General features: G+C 35.3%; 1 protein-coding gene and 1 long non-coding RNA gene across 3 annotated transcripts; one reads left to right on the top strand and one right to left on the bottom strand.

Annotated features, from left to right (window-relative positions):
* Positions 1–4894: 4894 nt before the first annotated feature.
* On the bottom strand, positions 4895–11749 carry LOC107784701 (uncharacterized). Of its 2 annotated transcripts, none has more exons than XR_001647734.2 (3): positions 11495–11749; positions 6843–7002; positions 4895–5953 (listed from the first exon to the last, which is right to left on the bottom strand). It is a non-coding gene; the product is annotated as an uncharacterized LOC107784701 (long non-coding RNA). The 2 variants fall into 2 exon arrangements; XR_001647733.2 differs by having other exon boundaries at positions 4895–5460; positions 11495–11743.
* LOC107784700 (putative linoleate 9S-lipoxygenase 5) lies at positions 5178–10873 on the top strand. The gene is made up of 9 exons (XM_016605861.2): positions 5178–5436; positions 6673–6959; positions 7483–7702; positions 7798–8094; positions 8209–8294; positions 8381–8488; positions 8672–8979; positions 9074–9337; positions 9422–10873. The coding sequence occupies exons 1-9, from the start codon at positions 5178–5180 to the stop codon at positions 10188–10190; spliced, it is 2598 nt and encodes an 865-aa protein (XP_016461347.2). The 3' UTR covers positions 10191–10873.
* Positions 11750–20864: the final 9115 nt, after the last annotated feature.

The following is a 20864-nucleotide window of genomic DNA, read 5'->3' as shown; positions in this document are numbered from 1 at the left end:
GTATTGGTAAAAATAAATATTACATATGGATTTATGTGATGGCTAGTAAGACAAGACATGTGGATCATCAAGAAAGTGATAGTTGGAGAAATGCATTAAAAGAGGCACGAGTCGTTACAGATGCAAGAAAATCACCCACGAGAGGGGAAGATATGGTCGTTCAAGAAGAGGTACCGGCAGAATGAGTCGAGACAGTAAAAAGGAAAGATTCATTGATCTCCAATTAATGAGCATGGATGATTACAAACGTTACAGAATCTTAACAAAACAGTTACGATTACTAATTATAACGTTTAATTAATGTCATTAATTCTCATAATAACTCAATCATAAAAGGGGAAAAGACGTTGTACTTAAGTCTACTATATAAAGGAAAGAAATGTCATCTGTATGGACATGTTCTGATTATTATTGGAATACAATTATTTACTTTTGCTTTTTATTGATTACTTTGCTATTTCATATTCCAGTTTCCTTTCTTATTGCAAGAATACTAATTTTCTTGATTATCAATACCCGAGTACTTCTAAAAATAGGCTTTGACCGAAATTTCTATTTTTTGGTTAAACATACGGGTGCGGGGATCTGGCTAAAAATAATTCAAAAAAAAAGATAAAAAAAATATCTCTAAATTATGAGAAGTTTTGTGGAATACTAATATATAACTTGTAAAGTGTGAATTTCTTTTTTATTCTCAAGTTAGATAAGTAAATGATTGATTTCCTAGATAAGATATACTATTGTCTTCAAATTTACCCTATGTTTGGTCTTGATTTTGGGAATCATATTGTATATCGTCTCGAATTCCGTCCGTCGTGGTCAAAGTACCTAAAATTGTTTGACCAAATTTGGTACGGATCTTGTACCCACATCCATACTAGTGTCGTGTGGACACGGGTGCGGCACCTAAACTGCCATGTCGGAGCAACTTAGATGATATAGCTGATGATAAAACTGGTTAGTGATGATAGTTGCATGGTGGTCAAAACAGGTGGTAAAGGTAGTTGATAGTGGAGATTAGTGATGATTGGCGAAAGTAGTTGATGGTGATGGTTGTACGATGGTAGCTGATAGTGAAAGTGGTTGGTGGTGATAATTATGCGGTGGTAATTGTCGGATCATCTATGCCAATGAAGATAGTTGATAGTTATTGTGCAACGACAGAATATGGCTAAAGATCCATTCACATGAATTTTTAAGGGAAACTTATACAAATGTCCCAAATAAATCTCAACTTACCAACATCTAGCCATTAATCATAGATTTACCAAAACTAACCAATAAAAATTGAAAAATCAAATAATAGGGTTCTTTCTTTCACAGAATCACATGCACAAATCACCTTTCATATTTTTAAGCGTGATTAGCAACACTAGATACAAGACGGAAAGGAAATTTTATGGATGAGGTAACAAATAAAGTGATGAAATACAAAAAATATATACAATATTCCAAAAATCTAAACAAAAAAGGAACTTTTTCAATGGGTATAGTTGAAATTCATTGAAAATATATAGATAAGTCAATATACAAAATTTGAGGAAGATTGGAGGTGATTTGGACTGGTTTTGTATCAAAATTCTTAATTAAATCGAGTTCAAAAAAGTCTTCTGCAACACATGCATCAAACATGTATCACGCATGTATCTCACACACATGTATACATGGATATACATGTGATACATAATAGATACAAATATGATACATATGTGATACACAAATGATACACAGTGTGATACACATATCATTTTTTTCATGTTCAGTTTTTACCAAATTTTCAATTCAAATCACCTCAAAACTTCACCAAATCATCCCAAAACTGAGATGCAAGCTCCTTAAGTTGTGCCAATCTATTCTAATAACAACCACTCAAAACAAATCAAAAATTTGATATAAGATCTCAAGATTTAAATGAACCAAAACTATTTTGAGCAATGAATGACCGTAAAAGGAGAATAAACAAATGAACTTAAGGAGTTGAGTTCTAAATTAAATTATTAAAATCTGGACCTTCCACAAATCAAAAATCAACCGGCCTTACAGCTTGTTTGGATGGTTGTTATGTAGTGTATTGTTACTTTAAATACGATGTTTGTTTTGATTGTTACTTAAATTTTATTGTATTGTATCGTTAAATCCGTCGTTACATAACGGCGAAATGTGTCACTTTATGTAACGACCGATTTGGTGTGGTCGTATCGTTACCTTTGTCTTTTTCTCTCAATCTCACCCTTCATTATAATTAAATGTTATTTTATCATTATCTTATATTTTCATATAATAATTTTACCCGGTATCATAATTTTTATTTATAATATTGCAAGTTTATTCCTCATATTGCTAGTGCATGATATCATGAAATGACGTCAAACGATATAATATATTCAAACATTGTATTCATCAAACAATATAATAAGATACATTATGAAACGATACGTAACAACCATCCAAACAAAGGAGTACTCACCGTTCAAAGATATCTATAAATTTCACTAAACTATAATTACATAATCATAGGATCCTAAAAAAACCAATTCATTCATGTGAAGACTCTATTCTTGAAATATTTTACACTTTAGCTGAGATCTAAACATAATGTAGTTGTCATTTATCATTAATTTTACGGAAAAGGTCCAAAAATATCCTTAAACTATTTAAAATAGCTCAAAAATATCCTTCGTTTGTTTTTTGTTCCAAAAATATCCCTGCTGTCTATGTTTTGGCCCAAAAATGTCCCTAAATCGTTAGTTTTGCCATTGAAGCTGACATGGCTGTCCAACTGGGTTAGAATTGCTTACATGGTCGTCCACCTAAGCAATCCATATGTGAAAATTATTTTTTCAGAAATTTTTAATAAAATATAAAATCGACATTTATTCTGAAAAAGTAAAAAAATTCGAAAAAAATATTTATTTCGAATTTTGTAAATTAAAATACAAAATCAACACTTATTCCGAAAAAAGTAAAAATTTTATGAAAAATTATTGTTGATTGGGTTTATGATTTGATTAAAAAAACTTCATTGTTCTCTTATGTGAATTTATGATTAATTTATGAATTTCGGAGTTATGTCTTTGAATGCTTTTGAATCCAGTAATAGCGTAGTTATGTCTTGGAACATTATCCATGTATAATTTCAACCCCATTCTTTAGCTCCCCAAAAAAAAAAATTAACACACAACATTTACAAGAAAAAAATTAAAACTTTATTTGTACAACAATAAAGACACTGGTTTCTTAATCCTAAACAAGTTGGGCCGGTTATATGAATTCTCGATATCTATAATCATAAATTCACAAAAAAAAAAACAATGGAGTTTTTTAATCAATTCATAAACCCGGATCAAGAATAATTTTTTCGTAAATTTTTTACTTTTTTCGGAATAAGTGTTGATTTTTTATTTTAATTACAAAATTCCGAAATAAATATTTTTTTCGAATTTTTTTACTTTTTTCAGAATAAATGTTGATTTTGTATTTTATTAAGAAATTTTGGAAAAATAAAATTTCCGAAAAAATAATTTTCACATATGGATTGCTTAGGTGGACGACCACGGAAGCAATTCTAACCCAGTTGGACTGCCATGTCAGCTTCAATGGCAAAACTAATTTAGGGGCATTTTTGGGCCAAAACATAGACGGCATGGATATTTTTGGCATAAAAAACAAACGGAGGATATTTTTGAGTTCGAATAGTTCAAAGATATTTTTGGACCTTTTCTGTTAATTTTATTATAAAATATGAAAATTTCCTACCCAGCGCTGAGAATTCTAAGAGTATTCATAATGGCAAAGCGAAAAGAAAAATCGATGGGGCACAAGTCCGGTTAATCCAAATTAATGAAGTAACTTTTAAATATTTTCTCATGAGAAAGTCATTTTCCAATAAAAACAGAACTAAAATTATTTTTTCATGAGGAAGTCATTTTCTGATAGTTGGTTACGAAAAAAATGTTTTCAAGGAAAGTAACAAGCAAACACACTTGCCATTTCAAATAAAAATTTTGGGAGCTGTTAAGTAGAGCCTGTTTAGCCAAGTTAAAGCAATTTTGGGAGCTACTTATAACTTATCTACAAACTTTCATCTCTTCATTAATTTTAACACTTTTTCAGCAACTTGTATTTCCCTTTCATTTTTTTTAAGTAGTTGCAACTTGTATAATTTAATGTTTATTGAGGTCTGTGGAATATATAGCATACATGTTAGGACTTATGGAAATGGCTGCTGTACTATTATTAAGCCTATCTGGAGACAGTGAAAGCTTATCATCAGCTTGTTAAGCGGATCTTGATTTGTAAGCTAATAATGGGGTACAATAATTTAAAGCTTTGGGATATGTTTCATCCTTTTCACATTCATAGCAAGCTTTTATTGGTCAAACTAATATTTACTTGCGAGTCAATGTGAAAAGGTTTATACTACTTTTATATTATTCTTAATTCTTAACTTAAACTTAAAGTGCCAGAGTGATGCCCAATGAGGGATCAGGTCAACAAATTACTAGTCAACATCAAGCCTTTATTATATCCTTCAATCCGTGGGCGCCTAAATTAATCCATGTTGGACAGACAATAATATGTATAAATGATGACCCAAGTCTTGTTAACCCAAATTAGTTACGGAAATAAACTTTTTGAAAATGTTTTTCCATGAGAAGATCATTTTCTATCGAAAGTAATGCCTAAAATCATTTATCATGAGCAAGTCATTTCACTCTTGCAGCAACTTTTCATTCTTTTTTTTTCTTTTAATATTTAAAACTAATAATATGTAAAGTGTATATATATATCACTGTTACAAGTTCATGCAATTAAAAAATGGTAGCATATTAGAAGTTGGTGCTATACTAATGCTAAACATATCTGGAGACAGTGAAAGCTTGTTAACCGGATCTTGATCACATTCAAGCTCTGTGAATATATTACCAGGATCATATTTTTTTCTACAAGGAAGGATCAAGTCAAACTTGTCCAGCTAAGATTTAGAATTTCTTAACACCAACGTGGATGCCTCAATTGATCCAAGTTGGGATTCCAACGATATACAAGTCTACTGCAGCTATAATAGTACACAAAAGTCTATCACTGTTGTTGCACTAATACAAAGAGGATACATTTGCTTTATTTCAACTCAAAAACATATCTTTAGGACTTGTTCTGTATCTCCATTTTGTTCAATGGGGATCTTTCCACCATGTTGTACAGAGGTACTGGAGAAAATGCTGGAAATGGTTTGCGGGAAGCAGCATGACGTTCCAATAGAAAGCAATTCTAGCAATCAAACCAGTTCCATTAAGATCAAGGGGACAGTTGTACTGAGGAAGAAAAATGTATTGAACTTCAAGGATGCTGGTTCTGCCTTCCTTGATCGAATGCACGAGCTCTTTGGCAAACGCGTCATCCTAGAGCTCATTAGTGATGTCCATGCTGATCCTGGTAATTTACATTTTCTCCCTAGAGCTGAGCAAAGAGATGCAAACAAACTTGTTAGTTATTATACTTGTTAGTTATTATGTCAGATACAATGTTCTTCCCACACCACAAAGAAAGATCCGTACAGCATCTAGATATTACATTTGCAATGTTATCACTCTTATCATTAAAACATCTGTTGCTTTCTATCTAGTCAAGTATTCAGAATATGCAAGTAGGAACTGCATTGCAGCAGTGTTTGCTGCCCCTAGCAAATGGCTGTGCATACGAGCTGTGTAAGGCAAGTTTTATTCTTCCTGGCGTAACCAATTGGACTCCAAAAATGCTCCGGAACATTGACCATATTTTCTTGGTAACAGTGCAGTGGAGCAAGCAGCTCTACGGGGACAATAGATTTCCAGATTATCTTCCACGGTCAACAGTCATGGATTCCACCTATTTTCCTCAAGAGGCTTTTATAACATTACTTTGACAGTACATTTACCATTTTCTTAACCGTCCGCAACAAAGAATCAGCCACCTGATCATCAAATAGAGACAGGTTTTAGCTGTTGAATGAAGTCATTTATGCAATCAATCTCCCAGTCATCCAAGTTCCTTCTTAAATAAAAGTAGAAATCAGCCATAGAGTGCTTGTTCGATATGATTGCATAAAGATCTGGAAACTGCTCAATTAAGGAAGTGTCATAGCCACCTATTTGACCACATCTTCACTCTTCTTCCATTGCCAACTTTCAGCTTAAACAGTCATAAAATTCTTCCCATAGACTCCTAGTAGGCTTCCAAACAGATACACCATACACACCTCTTACACTGTTAGTGCACCTCTCCTCATTCTTACCATATATTTAATGGTTATAACATTGTTCCATAGTTCATTGTTAAAATCATTAAACCTCCGACGCCATTTTAGTAACAAACTCTTATTCTGGAGTTTCAAAATTTTAACTCCTGAACCTCCACTACCTGAATTCTGAATGCCTGGTTATTCCATTTTCACCAACAAATTTTGCGAAAGTAAGCAGCAGAATAAATCTAAAGGTTTTATTTCCCTGGTTTCCTCCCATTTAGAAGCAAAAATACCATAAGAAAACCTTGATAGTTCCTTCTCTGCAGTCGTTTAAATGTTTGAAATCAACTACTTCGGATTAATTTGGAAGCCTTAATGCAATAAATGCAGAATGTATGTTATTCTGTACAGTAACATTGAAGCACAATTTTTTTTTTTCATTCTTAAAGGAAATGGATCAAAAGGGAAGGTGGGAAAACCAGCAATTTTGGACTGGACATCCAGCAAGACTTGGATATCAGTGGAAGAAGCTACATTCAATATTACATTTGAGTTGGATGAGTCAATAGGAGTTCCAGGTGCTTTCATTATAAAGAACTATCATCATAGCCAGTTTTACCTGAAGACCGTTGCTTTAGAAGATATTCCCGGACATGGTGAAGTTCGTTTCGTCTGCAATTCTTGGGTGTATCCAGCACATCGCTACAAGTACGATCGGGTGTTTTTTAGCAACAAGGTATTCATATTTCTTAACCTTACTCCAGGAATCTATATGATGCCTGCAAAACATTGTAATCACTCAACAGGAACTGGCAGAGCTTATTACACGTAATTGCAGAAGAAAGCACTAAGGTTGAGGATGCACTTCAATTTTCTAGGCAAAAAATACATACTGATAGGTTAAACCTAACTGTATGATTCCCAGATACACAAAAAAAAAAAAAAAATACATTTTCAAGTTAAATAAGATATGTTCCTCTTCAAAATAGTTCTGAACTTCCTGACTTACAGGATTATGATGACAGTCCTAAAGTATGACAGGATAGAAGGCTATGTAAACCTAGAGTTTTTATATAGATGAAAATAAGACTGTCATATCAATCAATCAACTATTCCTCAATCCAAACTAGTTGAAGTTCTCTAATCTCACATTATACCTACACTGACATACTAAATCTTAACCAAGTCGTGCGTACAGGATTTAATTCAAACTTATGGATCATGATAGAGACTGAATCTCTAATTTTTGGTGTTATCAGACATACCTGCCATGCAACACACCAGAACCCCTTCGGCCATACAGGAATGAGGAGCTCATTAATCTTCAGGGTACAGGTTCTGGCAAACTCGAGGAATGGGACAGGGTTTACGACTATGCAGTCTACAATGATTTAGGACATGGTCGACCAGTGCTTGGTGGGGGAAAGGATTATCCATACCCCCGAAGGGGAAGAACGGGCCGTCCACTGACTAAAAGAGGTTAGGCTGCAAACATATTAATGTCATCATATTTCCAGGTGTTGTCTTAGAACCACTAATAGAACATGTTGAAAGAGTTAAGTTTGCTGTTACAGATTCTAGCTTAGAGAGCCGGCTTCCACTTCTGAGTTTGAACATTTATGTTCCACGAGATGAACGTTTCAACCATGTGAAATTTATGGATTTCCTTCGATATGGTGCCAAATCAATGGGTCGGGTCATAATTCCACAGCTTGCATCTCTGTTAGCCAAACCTTTTAATGAGTTTAACAGCTTCAAACATGTACAAAAAGTCTATAAAGGTCGAGTTCCTGATAACTCCACGGAAAGCATGCCATGGGAGATGCTTAAAGGACAACTTCATAAATTTCCAATTCCTCATGTAATTAAAGGTGCTTATGTGTTCTCTTTCTCTGGCTCCACAACTACTTTAGCCTCTGAGTACTTCCTAAGGTGAAAAAGTAAATTAATTGTGAACCCTTTCCCAAAAAAAAAAAAAAATACAGAAGATAACTCTGCATGGAGGACAGATGAAGAGTTTGGACGTGAAATGCTGGCTGGAGTCAATCCTGTGATTATCCAGCGTCTCCAGGTAATATCAATTACGAATTTTTTTATCTTTTCTATGTGTTTTTGTACTCTTTGAATGCAGATACTAAAAGACTAAATGCCTATCAGGAATTTCCACCCACAAGCAAGCTAAATCCTGAAGTATATGGCAACCAAACTAGTAAAATCACAAGAGAGCAGATTGAGAAATACATGGATGGACTAACTGTGGATGATGTAATACTCATTCTTCATTTCTTTTTCTGTTTTTTTTTTCTTTTTCTGAGGACCAACTTTTTTCTGGTGATTTATCATAAAGAAAGGAAGAGAAAACCAAGGCATCCTTTGTATATGGAAACTATTCATCTGTTTCCATTTTAGATTCTATATATTTTACACATTTATCTTTTGTGGTCACAGGCAATAAAGTATAACAGGCTATTCATCTTAGATTATCATGACGGGCTTATGCCTTATCTTAATCGGATTAACTCAACATCCAATAAGATCTATGCTAGTCGGACCCTCCTTTTACTCCAAGATGATGGAACATTGAAGCCACTTGCAATCGAACTGAGCTTACCACACCCACAAGGAGATAAACATGGTTCCAGCAGTCAAGTATTTACCCCATGTAATGATGAGAGTGCTGAAGGCTATGTCTGGCATCTGGCTAAAGCCTATGTTGCTGTAAATGATTCTGGGTATCATCAGCTCGTCAGTCACTGGTGAGCTACTTAACAAAGCAGATGAAAAGGTAGAAACTATAGAAGCAGGTCACCTCTTGAAGTCACTACATTAATTTTGTTACATACTTTGCAGGTTGAATACCCATGCAGCTTTAGAGCCATTTATTATAGCAACAAACAGACAATTGAGTGTGCTTCATCCAATCTATAAGCTTCTACATCCCCACTTCCGTGATACAATGAACATCAATGCTTTGGCTCGGCAGATCCTCATTAATGCAGGTGGAATACTTGAGTTGACAGTATTTCCATCCAAGTATGCCATGGAAATGTCTTCTTCCATCTATAAGAATTGGGTGTTCACTGAGCAGGCACTCCCTGCAGATCTACTTAAGAGGTAGGTCACTAGTTGTTACAGCTTAAAATTCAATGTCATATCCATCTTGTCCAAGTAATGCTCTCAATTATTTTTAATTTATAGAGGAGTTGCAGTACCAGACCCAAGCCAGCCTCATGGCCTTAGACTTCTGATAGAGGATTATCCTTACGCCGTTGATGGACTTGAGATTTGGTCAGCAATTGAAACCTGGGTGGAAGAGTATTGCTCATTCTATTACATAGCGGATGAAATGATCCAAGATGATCCTGAACTTCAATCATGGTGGACAGAAGTTCGCAACGTGGGTCATGGTGACTTGAAAGATGAACCATGGTGGCCTCAGATGCAGACAAGAGCTGAGCTTGTCCAAACATGCACCATAATCATATGGGTGGCTTCTGCTCTTCATGCAGCAGTTAATTTTGGGCAATATCCTTATGCTGGTTATCTCCCAAATCGCCCAACCGTAAGCCGGCGCTTTATGCCAATGCCAGGCACTCCTGAGTATGTTGAGCTTGAGTCAAACCATGAGCGAGCCTACCTAAAGACCATCACAGCCCAGTTCCAAACTCTTCTTGGCATCTCTTTGATAGAGATGTTATCCATGCATTCTTCAGATGAGATTTATCTTGGACAAAGAGATGCTCCTGAATGGACTTCTGATAGTAAACCACGACATGCATTTGAGGGATTCCATGACAAACTGGTAGAAATCGAGAACAGAATAATGGATAGGAACAACGACAATACATTGAAGAACCGAAAAGGACCTATACAGATGCCTTATACGTTACTGTACCCAAACGCGTCAGGTGACAAGAGTACTACTGGACTTACTGGAAAGGGAATTCCCAATAGTATTTCAATCTGAAGTCACATGACATAAATGGATTGCTGAATCTGAAATCACACAAGTTGAACATACCAGCGGCAACAAATTTTAGTACAGCTAATTTCTCAAGTTTACATGTTTGAAAAAATCCCTCATTTGATCCTTGCTTCCTTAGATCATGATTTCTACTAACCAACCAATTCTTAGACTCACTCATCTTCTTCAGTATGTGTTGTTCACATAAGACCCAATTCCTAGAACTGAATTGAAGAGGGAATCAAAAAGATATCATCACTAATAAGTCAAGAAGAAACGACACAATGGTCATCTTTCTACGTGAGAAACACACCATATCTCGGTAATGTTACAGCTCTTATATAGTTATTGTTATCATTTTTTTCATTGTGCATAGCAGGAGGGGAAGGGGAAATGGGGGAAGATATTGCAAGGAGGGGAATCGAACCCCCACCAACAAGGTGAAAATTCAAGTAGCCAATCAACTGGACTACTAAGATTCTCCTGTTATCAGCTTTTGATTTTACATTTTACAAGCTAGAAGCACACACACTTATGCCCAACCTAGAGAAAGAGCCAGACAAACACACCAGAGTGATGCTAGAACATAGCATCTAAATTAATAAAGAAAGGTTATATTTCCAAACATCCCATGATCAGTTAAGAAATTTTGAAACAAGATATATAAAAATAAGGGCAGCCCGGTGCACTAACCTCCCACTATGTGTGGGGTCTAGAGAGGGGCCGAACACATTTGGTCTATTGTTCAAAACCTTACTTTGCATTTTTGCAAGATGTTGTTTGCACTTTGCACGGCTAGAACACATGATTTCCTTTTCACACAGCGACAACTCTTACACGTCGCGATAAGATCCCCTTCTTGAAGCAAGACACTTAGTGAAAAGTGACAACTTGATTAACTTGTCTTCATAATTCTCATTTTATTATTTCTAGCACGATCACAGTAGGCCACTTACCTAAGAACATAATAATTACTTAAAGAAAACTGAGAGCTTATAAAGAAGGAAAGAAACTGTAAACTAAGAAGCATAGGTTGAGGACAAAATTAATACAGAATTCTATGGTTTTTAACTAATAAACTCATGCGTTGAGTTAAACACACTAATCTATGATTCCACAGGGAAAGTTGAGATGAATGATCCAATCCAATTTGTTACTCTTAATTTTAGACAAATCTATTCCAATTTCCCTACCAACATTTAGCTGAGTTAAACACACTTATCTAATTTCAAGGGCATGTGGTATTGCAATACGTTTTTAATAAAGACTTCACATATTGACTGTTGTAACAGAAACACTTCACATACCTCTTTTCTCAAGTGTTTGAGCATTTTGCCATCTTACCCTGTTTTAACTAATCTGCATACTAAATCCACAACTCTGCTATGCTGCAAACTTCAATCGAGCGGTAGATAGGTCATGGTCCTAGTTGAGGCGTCTAAACAATTTTTACTAAAAAGTTAAGAGGTGTCTATGTATTCCAGCCATTGAAATCGGCCTGTTCTGGGTTATGAGAGGGGTTAAAAAAGAAGAGTTAAATATATTCATATGACTGGAAATACACTGTTTGCTCATATTCTAATTCCACTTCTAAGGTACATCGGGTGGCAAAATGGTTAAAATATATATATTTAATCATCCATTTTATTTATTAAAAAATGAGTTAGATAATATTTTTTTTTTTAAAACGGGTCAAATATAGATAAGAATTATATTATCCATTTAGAAAATAGTTAACCAATAGATACTTAATGGGTCTAACTTTTACATCTGTAAAGCCTCAAATTGGTGTTCCTCAAATTAGAGACTAAGAATTCTCTCAAAATTGATCATATGCAAGAAGTCATGGACAAATATGGTTACCCATATTATCCGCCGGTTAACCATTTTTTATCCGTATTAAATATGGATCGGACCGGATAATTTATTCATTTTTTCGTTACTCGTTTCGCCCCGAACCATAGGCACCTCTTCCTATGTTTGACTTCCGATCTATATATTACGCCTACGTTTTTTGTTCTAATTATTATCATTAATGAAAAAGATTATGATTGACCAGACGCGAATTCGAGATTCTAAGAAGATGGGTGCACTATTTCAAAGTGATAAATCTAGAATTTATATTTTACGGGTTCAACCTTTAGGCTTTTACCATGAATCCATTACCAATTAAAAATTATAGGTTAAAATTATTATTTTTTCTTGCAGTTTTAGTGATTTTTAACATATATACCTATACTCCATATCAAAAATACTGAAATCATTGAATTATGCTATATAGTTTTAATTATATAAAATCTTACAATGACAAAGGTAGATCAAGGATTTCAATTTGTTAGATTTGGGGAATTTGAATGAATAAACCAAATGAAAAAAAAAAGAAAAAGAATACTTAAGTATAACACAAGAGAGGATACTACATATGCCTACAAGCTAAGATTTGAGATATAACTTCACTTGTAAAAGTGCATTCTACAATTATTGTAGGATTCTTTGAGCTTGAGTCGATACATGTATATTTAAGGAACTAATTTCTACGAACATGTGTTGCACGTTAATAATAGTACGTATTGGTATAATACGTAAATTCAAAGTGATTAGACATCATTATTTGAACCTGCAAAAATGATTGGTTTTATCATGTTAGTTAGATAATATGACTATCTACTTATAATTTAGAAATATGCAATGTGGTGATATTTTATGAAAAAATTCTTTGTAAATGTTATTGTATGTGTATGTTTCCTTCTAACAGTTTGGTTGCTCCATAATAACTAGAACTTTTTTCGTCGATATTGATATTCCTCTTGAAAGTGCACCATATAGTTATCCGTACAAGAAAATATATTGCAGCAAATATAATCCAATATTTGGATTGTTTGCCCTTGTCCTTTATCATTGTCATTACAAAACATAATCATAAAAAAGGCTAGTTCAGTATACAAAACATCCCTCATTCACGCATAGTCTGGAGAAGGGACATACCCAAGGAGTGTGATGTACATAACTAACCTAATGTAAGTATTAATGGCTGCTTTCACGGCCTGAATCCGTGACTTATAGGTTATACAGTGTAACGACCCGACCAGTCGTTTTGAGCATTTGCACTTCGCTCGATTGTTTGAGGGCATCAGTAGCTCCGTATGATGTATTATGACTTATGTGAATCGTCGGTTTTGATTTTCAGGTTATTCAGAATTGATTTAGAAGAATGATTCCCAGCTAGAAGCTTCAAATTGGAAAGGTTTGACCAAGTTTGACTTTTTAGTATTTGACTTCGGATTGGATTTTTGATAGTTCCGTTAGCTTCGTTGGGTGATTTTGGACTTAGGAACGCGTCCTGATTGTGATTTGGAGGTCCGTGGTAGAATTTGGCTTGAAATGGCAAAAGTTGGGATTTTGGAAAGTTTGACTGGGAGTGAACTTTTTGATATCGGGGCCGGATTCCGATTCCGAAAGTTGGAGCAGGTCAGTAACGTCAAATGTGACTTGTGTGCAAAATTTGAGGTCAATTGGACATGATTTGATAGGTTTCGACATCGGTTGTGGAAGTTGAAGTTTCAAAGTTCAATGATTCCAAATTGAGGTGTGATTCGTCATTTCGATGTTGTTATGTGTGTTTTGAGGCCTCGAGTGGGCCCGTATTATGTTATGGGACTTGTTGATATATTTGTTCGGGGTCCCGAGTGGCTCGAGTGAGTTTCAGATCATTTTCATTTAATGTTGCATTGCTGAAGATTTTTGGTTCTGGTATGACCGCACCTGCGGCTGGTTTGTGCAGGTTCTATGGCCGTAGATGCGAGCCAATCGTTGCAGATGCGAATTTTCATTGAGGAGTGAAGGTCCGCAGGTGCGGAGGTATTTTCGCAGAAGCGTAACCGCAGATGCGGTCATGGCTATCGCAGAAACGGTTTATCTCATAAATGCGAGCCCTTTTCTGCAAAAGCGAAGGTTGCAGATGCGAAAGTGCTGGGCAGAGTTATAAAAATCGAGGGTTTTGTTCTTTCATTATATTTTGAGATGTGAGACTCAGATTGAGGCAATTTTGGAGCAAATTTCATCACAAAGATTGGGGTAAGTGTTCTCTACTCAATTTTGAGTATATTCCATGAATCCATCTTCATTTTTAGCAATTGGTTGATGAATTGAAAGAGAAAAATTAGGGGTTTTGGCCTAAAGTTTCATAATATGAATTTTTGAGTTTTGAACACCGGTTTGGAGTCGGATTTGAGTTAAACTAGTATGGTTGGACTCGTAATTGAATGAGTTGTAGGATTTTGTGAGTTTTGTCGAGTTTCGAGGCATGGCCCGGGTGTAATTTTTGGTTGGATTTGAGATTTGATGTAAAATTTGATCTTTATCATTTGAAGTTGTTTCCTTGGGCTTTATCTGATGTATTTGAGTTGCTTTTGGCTAGTTTTGAGTCGTTCGTAGGTCGCTACGCACGTGATGGCATCCTTGGAGAATCGCTTGGCTTGCTCGACGTTAGAATTAGCTTGTTTAAGATAAGTAACTCTTCTAAACTTAATGTTGAGGGTATGAAACCCCGATTACGTGATATGCGATTGATGTTGAGGTGACACACATACTAGGTGACGTGTGTGTGGGCGTGCACCCTGTGAATTGTGACTCTGTTGTGTCCAGGGCATTGGATAGTGGCCCTATTTTGTTGATATCTGTATTTTCACCATGTGATTAAGTAACTGAGCTGTCAATCATGCTAGATATCATGTTTATGCTTTATGCTGATATTGTTAGGGCCCATAGTGGTCATTCCTTGCTGTCATCTCACTGATTTTATTGATATTTCGTACTCAATCATATTCATGTATTCATATCATATCTCAATCTCAGTTGTTGTTTATTGATACATCATATCATTATTGTCGGGCTAGTTTCATGATATTGTGAGCCCGTGAGTGAGATTGGAGGGATTGATGGCTGAGTGAGGCCCATGGCCTAAGTGAGAGTGATATTATGGGATCGGGCTGCACGACGCAACATGTTATATTGATTACACTTTTGGGATCGGGTTGTGCACCGCAACGATATAGCGCTTGGGCTGAAGGAGCCCCTCCGGAGTTTGCACACCTTAGTGAGCGCATTCGACTATATATATGTATATGGATCGGGTTGCACGCCGTAACGAACCTTATGGCTATATATATGTGGATCGGGTTTCACACCGCAATGAGCCTTATATATATATATATATATATATATATATATATATAGATCGGGCTGCACGCCGCAACGATATTGTACAGTGTTGAGTATGCTGAGTATTGATCACAGGAAGAGATAATGTGAGACGGTGAAGTTGAGTACTCTGAGAGTGTGAGTACATGAGTTCATCACTGAGAGACATTGCATTTGACATGCGTACTTGATATATATGCATAGAGATGCATTTGCTTTTGCTGCTAGGTTTTGGTGACATTCATGATTTTTACCTGTATCTTGACATGTAGGCATAGATATGTACTTTCTTCATGCTATCTGAAAATGAAACATTTACGTGATGAAAAGTTTTTGGGAAAAAGTTATAGTTTTTAAACTTACTCATATTCTTGATGATTTCGTTAAAGGATTTTGATTTTCACTGATGTACTTGAAAAGCAGAACTGTTTCGAAAAATTGTGAAAAGCTAATTATTTTGTCTCTGAGTTACTTCCTTATTTATATATGCTCTACGATGTTATGAACTGTTATTGGTTATTGGTGCTGGACCCGACGTATTTTCCAGCTCGTCATTGCTTTCAGCCTAAGTTTAGGTTTGTTACTTTTTTGAGTACATGGGGTCGATTGTACTCATACTACACTTCTTGCACATTGCGTGCATATTTCAGATGTCGATATTGCAGTGTTCGACGAAATCTTGATTGGAAGATGTACCTGCGTCCCTGTTGTAGCTGCCTATTGTTCATGGTAGCCTTAGACTATAAAACTCTGTTTATGTACTTTTCAAACAGAAGATGTATTTACTTCATATCAGCTATGTAAACTCCCTTCTTAGAAGCATATGATTTGTAATACCAGTCCTTGGGAAAAGTATAAAATTTAGATAATTCCTTTGTTTAATTGTTTTATTAAGTTAAATGAAAATAGATAATTGTTAATTAGCTTACCTAGCGGGTTAGATTAGGTGCCATCACGACTAGTGAATTTTGGATCGTGACATACATAGAACACTTTACTATTGCTCCAAGCCTCCCCTTCTGCAAAATTCAAGCATACTAAAAATTATTTTCAGTTAAATTTAAAAGGATATCTTTCATTTCTTAGAGGCAAAAGTTAAATTCAGGGGATAAATATATGCTTGGAAGTATATTGATCCATCATGATTTCTGCATATATGATGTTATTATTAAAATCTCTACATATCATTCTTGTACCATTACATAATTCGTTTGATGATCTAAGTGTCTCAGTAGCATTATGGGCACATTTTCTTTAAATTAACTTGTATGCGATGCAAGATCAATCCCATTTTAAATTAAGATTATCTTCAATTGTCTAGTTAAAGCAACAACCAATTTTTTTTAAAATAAAAACCTAATAGGAAGACTCAAAGAGAACCAAAACCATGTAAAAGAAAATAAAAGAATTTAGCTGTCAAAAAGAATTAAAAACTTCCCAAAGTATGCATTTTGACGGTTAGCTTTCAAAGATTTAACTATGGCTGAGTGGAAGAGGAAGAAGGAATGAGGTGAAATCTATACAAATTAAATCTGTAATGATTCCTAATTAAATAGGAACTCTTTAAGCATTTAGAGAGTTAGAACCTAACCCATTACAAATTTGACTATTGGCGGGGAAATATTTTTGGTGTCTGTTTCATACATACATGATACTAATATACAAAAGAGATAATAAACTTGATAATGAATTTGTGTAGTGGAAGGCCATTTGGTATTTATACAATATTCTTTCTGGTAGTAGTTGTTGATATCATCTTTTGCCGACATACATAAAAAAAAAGATATTTTGCATTCACCAAGGAACGTGAAAATCAACATCTGTATCCGACAACCAGTTCGGGTTCATGCCGGGTCGTTCTACTACATAAGTTATACACCTTGTTAGGAGGTTGGTGGAACTGTACAGAGAGAGGAAGAAGGATCTGCACATGGTGTTTATTGACCTAGAAAAAGCGTATGACAAGGTTCCTAGAGATGTTCTCTGGAGATGCTTGGAGGTAAAAGGTGTGCCGGTTCCCCATATTATGGCGATTAAGGACATGTATGATGAGGCTAAGACTCGAGTTAGGAAAGTAGGAGGCAACTCTGAGCATTTTCTGGTTGAAATGAGGTTACACCAAGGTTCTGCGCTCAGTCCGTTCTTATTCTCCCTGGTGATGGATGTGTTGACAAACCATATTCAATGGGAAGTGCCATGGTGCATGCTATTCGTCGATGACATAGTTCTAATTGATGAATTGCGAGCCGGTGTTAACGAGAGACTGAAAGTTTGGAGACATGCTCTTAAGTCTAAGGGTTTCAAGCAATGATGTATGGGACTGATTGTTGGCCTTTTAAGAACTTACATATCCAAAAGATAAAAGTAGATGAAATAAGGATATTGAGGCGGATGTGCAGGCACACTAGGATGAATAAGATTAGGAATGATGATATTCGAGAGAAGGTGCACGTGGCTCCCATTGATGACAAGATGCCGGAAGCGGGGTTCAGATGGTTCAGGCATGTTCAGAGGGAAGCCTAGATGCTCTGGTAAGGAGGTGTGAGCAGCTGGTTGTGGAAGAGGTATAGGGCGGCCTAAGAAGTATTGGGGAGAGGTGATCAGGCGGGATATGGCGAGGCTTCATATTTTCGAGGACATGACACTTGATAGGAATATGTGGAGGTCGAGTATTAGGGTTGTAGGTTAGGAGGTAGTTGAGTCTTGCCTTACTTTGTACCTTTGTGAGCCTAGTCTGGTACGTTTTTTGTCTAATATAGCTAGTGGCAATGTTGTGTCGTACTATTTCACTTTTCAATATAGGACCTATTTACTAGCCATCACCTTTGCTTTGCATCCTTCTTCTGGATTTCATGTTGTTCCTATTTTTCCTATGATTTCTGTGGTGAAACTAATATTCTCTCATTTTGTCCTTTTGTTTTCTTGAGCCGAGGGTATTTCGGAAACAACCTCTCTACTCCTTCGGGGTAGGGGTAAGGTCTGCATACACACTACCCTCCCCAAACTCCACTAGTGGGATTTTACTAGGTTGTTGTTGTTGTTAATATTAGTAACCCTTCGTGCTTTAACATTAACGGCGTGATAAGAAAACATACTAAACATTTTTTTCACACAAATTCAAAAAGATATTCCTTAGTTCGGAAGACCAAAGTTGAATTCAGGGATAAGAATATACTTAGAAGCACATTGACCAGTATCATTATTTTTGCATGTATGATGTTATTGTCAAAAACTTCTATATACCATCTGTGTGCTATTACATAAGCTATTCGGCGTATCTAAATTTTTCAGCAGCATGACAGGCATATTTTTCTTCAAAATCAACCTATATACAATAGAAGATTAATTTAAATTTAGTGTATTATATAAACGATGACACTAATATATGTAAGAAATATTTCTCTTATTAAATGCACTACTATCATTATTGGGATTGATAACCAAATATTCAGAAAGAACCAAATCATCTTTTATTGGATGCTCTTCTCCATTTCCGACACAAAGCAAGAAGACACTAAATACTGGATTTGTTCTTATTTTATATTTCTTGTTAGTTGAATCTTTTTCATTTGAGCCAGAAGTATAACTTGGCAAGCTAGCTTTTACAGTGTCTCCTTTTGTCATTTTGGAACTATTGGTAGTACTTAGAATTACATGGCTAACATCTAGGATTTCGGTACCTAGTATGTCCTAAAATTAATAGAATTATATTGGTAACGACGTCTAAAAAAAGGTAACTAGGTAAGGATATCAAAGGAGATATTGTTCCAAAAATGATGAGGATATTGACTGCAAATATACATTCAGTGAATTATATTTATAGCATCAAATGAAAAAGATTCAGCAAACAAAAAGAATATGAGAGCAAGAATAGGTCAAACATTGAACGATTTCTTGTCTGTAAAAAATGATCCTTTCTTCTTCTATATTATTTCTTAATAAATTTAATTTGTTCCTCTTTTTATTTAATTAGTAGAACTTATGATACTATCAATGTGCTTTTAAGTATGTGTTTATTACGGAACTAAAGAATATCCTTTTAAATTTGTATGAAAGTAATTTTCAGTATATTTATATTTTGTAGTTCTAATAAATAAAGAGCAAAAACCGGGAGATTGATTGCATAAATGTTGGAACCTGTCTCTCTTGATGATCAGGTGGCTGATTCATTATTGTCGAAGGTTGATAATGAGGATAAATTTACTGTCTAAGGCATGTTATAAAAGCCTCTTTAGGAAGGATATCAAAGGAGATATTGTTCCAAAAATGATGCCATTTGAACGTATTTTTGGAACAATATCTCCTTTGACTTGTCAAAGTTCCAAGTCAAAGGAGATATTGACTTGAATTGGAGATTGTTTATATTTGATGCATAAGTATAATTTCACCGAAGGTATATTTGCAGTCAATATCCTCATCATTTTTGGAACAATATCTCCTTTGATATTCTTATCTAGTTACCTTTTTTGGACGTCGTTACCAATGTAATCCTATTAGTTTTAGGACATACTAGGTACCGAAATCCTATATGTTAGCCATATAATTCTAAGTACTACCAATTGTTGCTAAATATATCACAAGTTATACCTCTCTCGATTACATGAACATGTGAGTATAGATGCAACAATTAAATCATCCAATGACTCTTCAATAATAAAACTAGAGTTATAATCCACAAAGAATCATCAATACACCAAATCCAGCAAACCCTAAAGTAAACTACTCCATAGACATGGAGTAATTCATCACAAATATGTTAAAGTATAGGAAAATATAAAACGTTCAAAACTCGTGTCTTGAGTGAGGATTGAATGATGAATTCCTTGTGCTTTTGCTCCTCCAACTCCTCCTTAGCTTCCTTAGGTCAAATATGTGTCAAAAGTCACAAAAATAATGTTTTACCTTGAATTTATACCAAGTAGGGCCGCATGGGGTGACGCGCCAGGTGGGGCAGCAATGGAATTTATCAGGGAGCTAGCAATTTGTCAAGGCAGCAAAAATGGACAGCCGCAGTGCGTGTGCAGATTTCTTAGAGCCTATTTTTTTGCTTGATTTTTGAAGTCCAGACATGGTTTTCGACCCCTGAGCGCGATCCTTGCATAGTCCTTTGGGACTTTACTCAGACTTTAAAGCTCCAACTAGCTCAAATTAGCTCCATAACATCTACATCACTCGGAATCACCCCTACAAGGCATAAAACACACAATTAGTACAAAATACTAGTGATTAAAGCTCAAGCACAATAAAAGTACAGTGAATTAGAGTGCAATAAGCGACTAAAATATGAGATTATAGCCTACCATCAACACCCCACACTTAAATCATTGCTCGTCCTCGAGCAATCAAATTACACTTTATCAAGACACGACCTTTTTTCAACAACTCTCCTAACTCATTATACCAAGAATATTTAAAATAGACTAAGCACAATAGTGTAACATCCTCGCCTTAAGATTTGACTCACAAGTGCCACACATT

Source organism: Nicotiana tabacum, chromosome 7 (genome assembly GCF_000715075.1).
Source record: "Nicotiana tabacum cultivar K326 chromosome 7, ASM71507v2, whole genome shotgun sequence".
In the NCBI taxonomy this organism is placed as follows: domain Eukaryota; kingdom Viridiplantae; phylum Streptophyta; class Magnoliopsida; order Solanales; family Solanaceae; genus Nicotiana; species Nicotiana tabacum.
The sequence above is the reverse complement of the archived record's forward strand: the minus strand, read 5'-3'. Positions and strand labels throughout refer to the sequence as shown.

What these genes read in the sequence shown, in the direction of transcription:
- LOC107784700 (XM_016605861.2), top strand. Translation starts at nt 5,178, where the DNA reads ATGGGGATCTTTCCACCATGTTGTACAGAGGTACTGGAGAAAATGCTG. An exon ending in TGATGTCCATGCTGATCCTG is followed by an intron (nt 5,437 to 6,672) that starts GTAATTTACATT and finishes TCATTCTTAAAG; the next exon opens with GAAATGGATCAAAAGGGAAG. An exon ending in TGATTATCCAGCGTCTCCAG is followed by an intron (nt 8,295 to 8,380) that starts GTAATATCAATT and finishes AATGCCTATCAG; the next exon opens with GAATTTCCACCCACAAGCAA.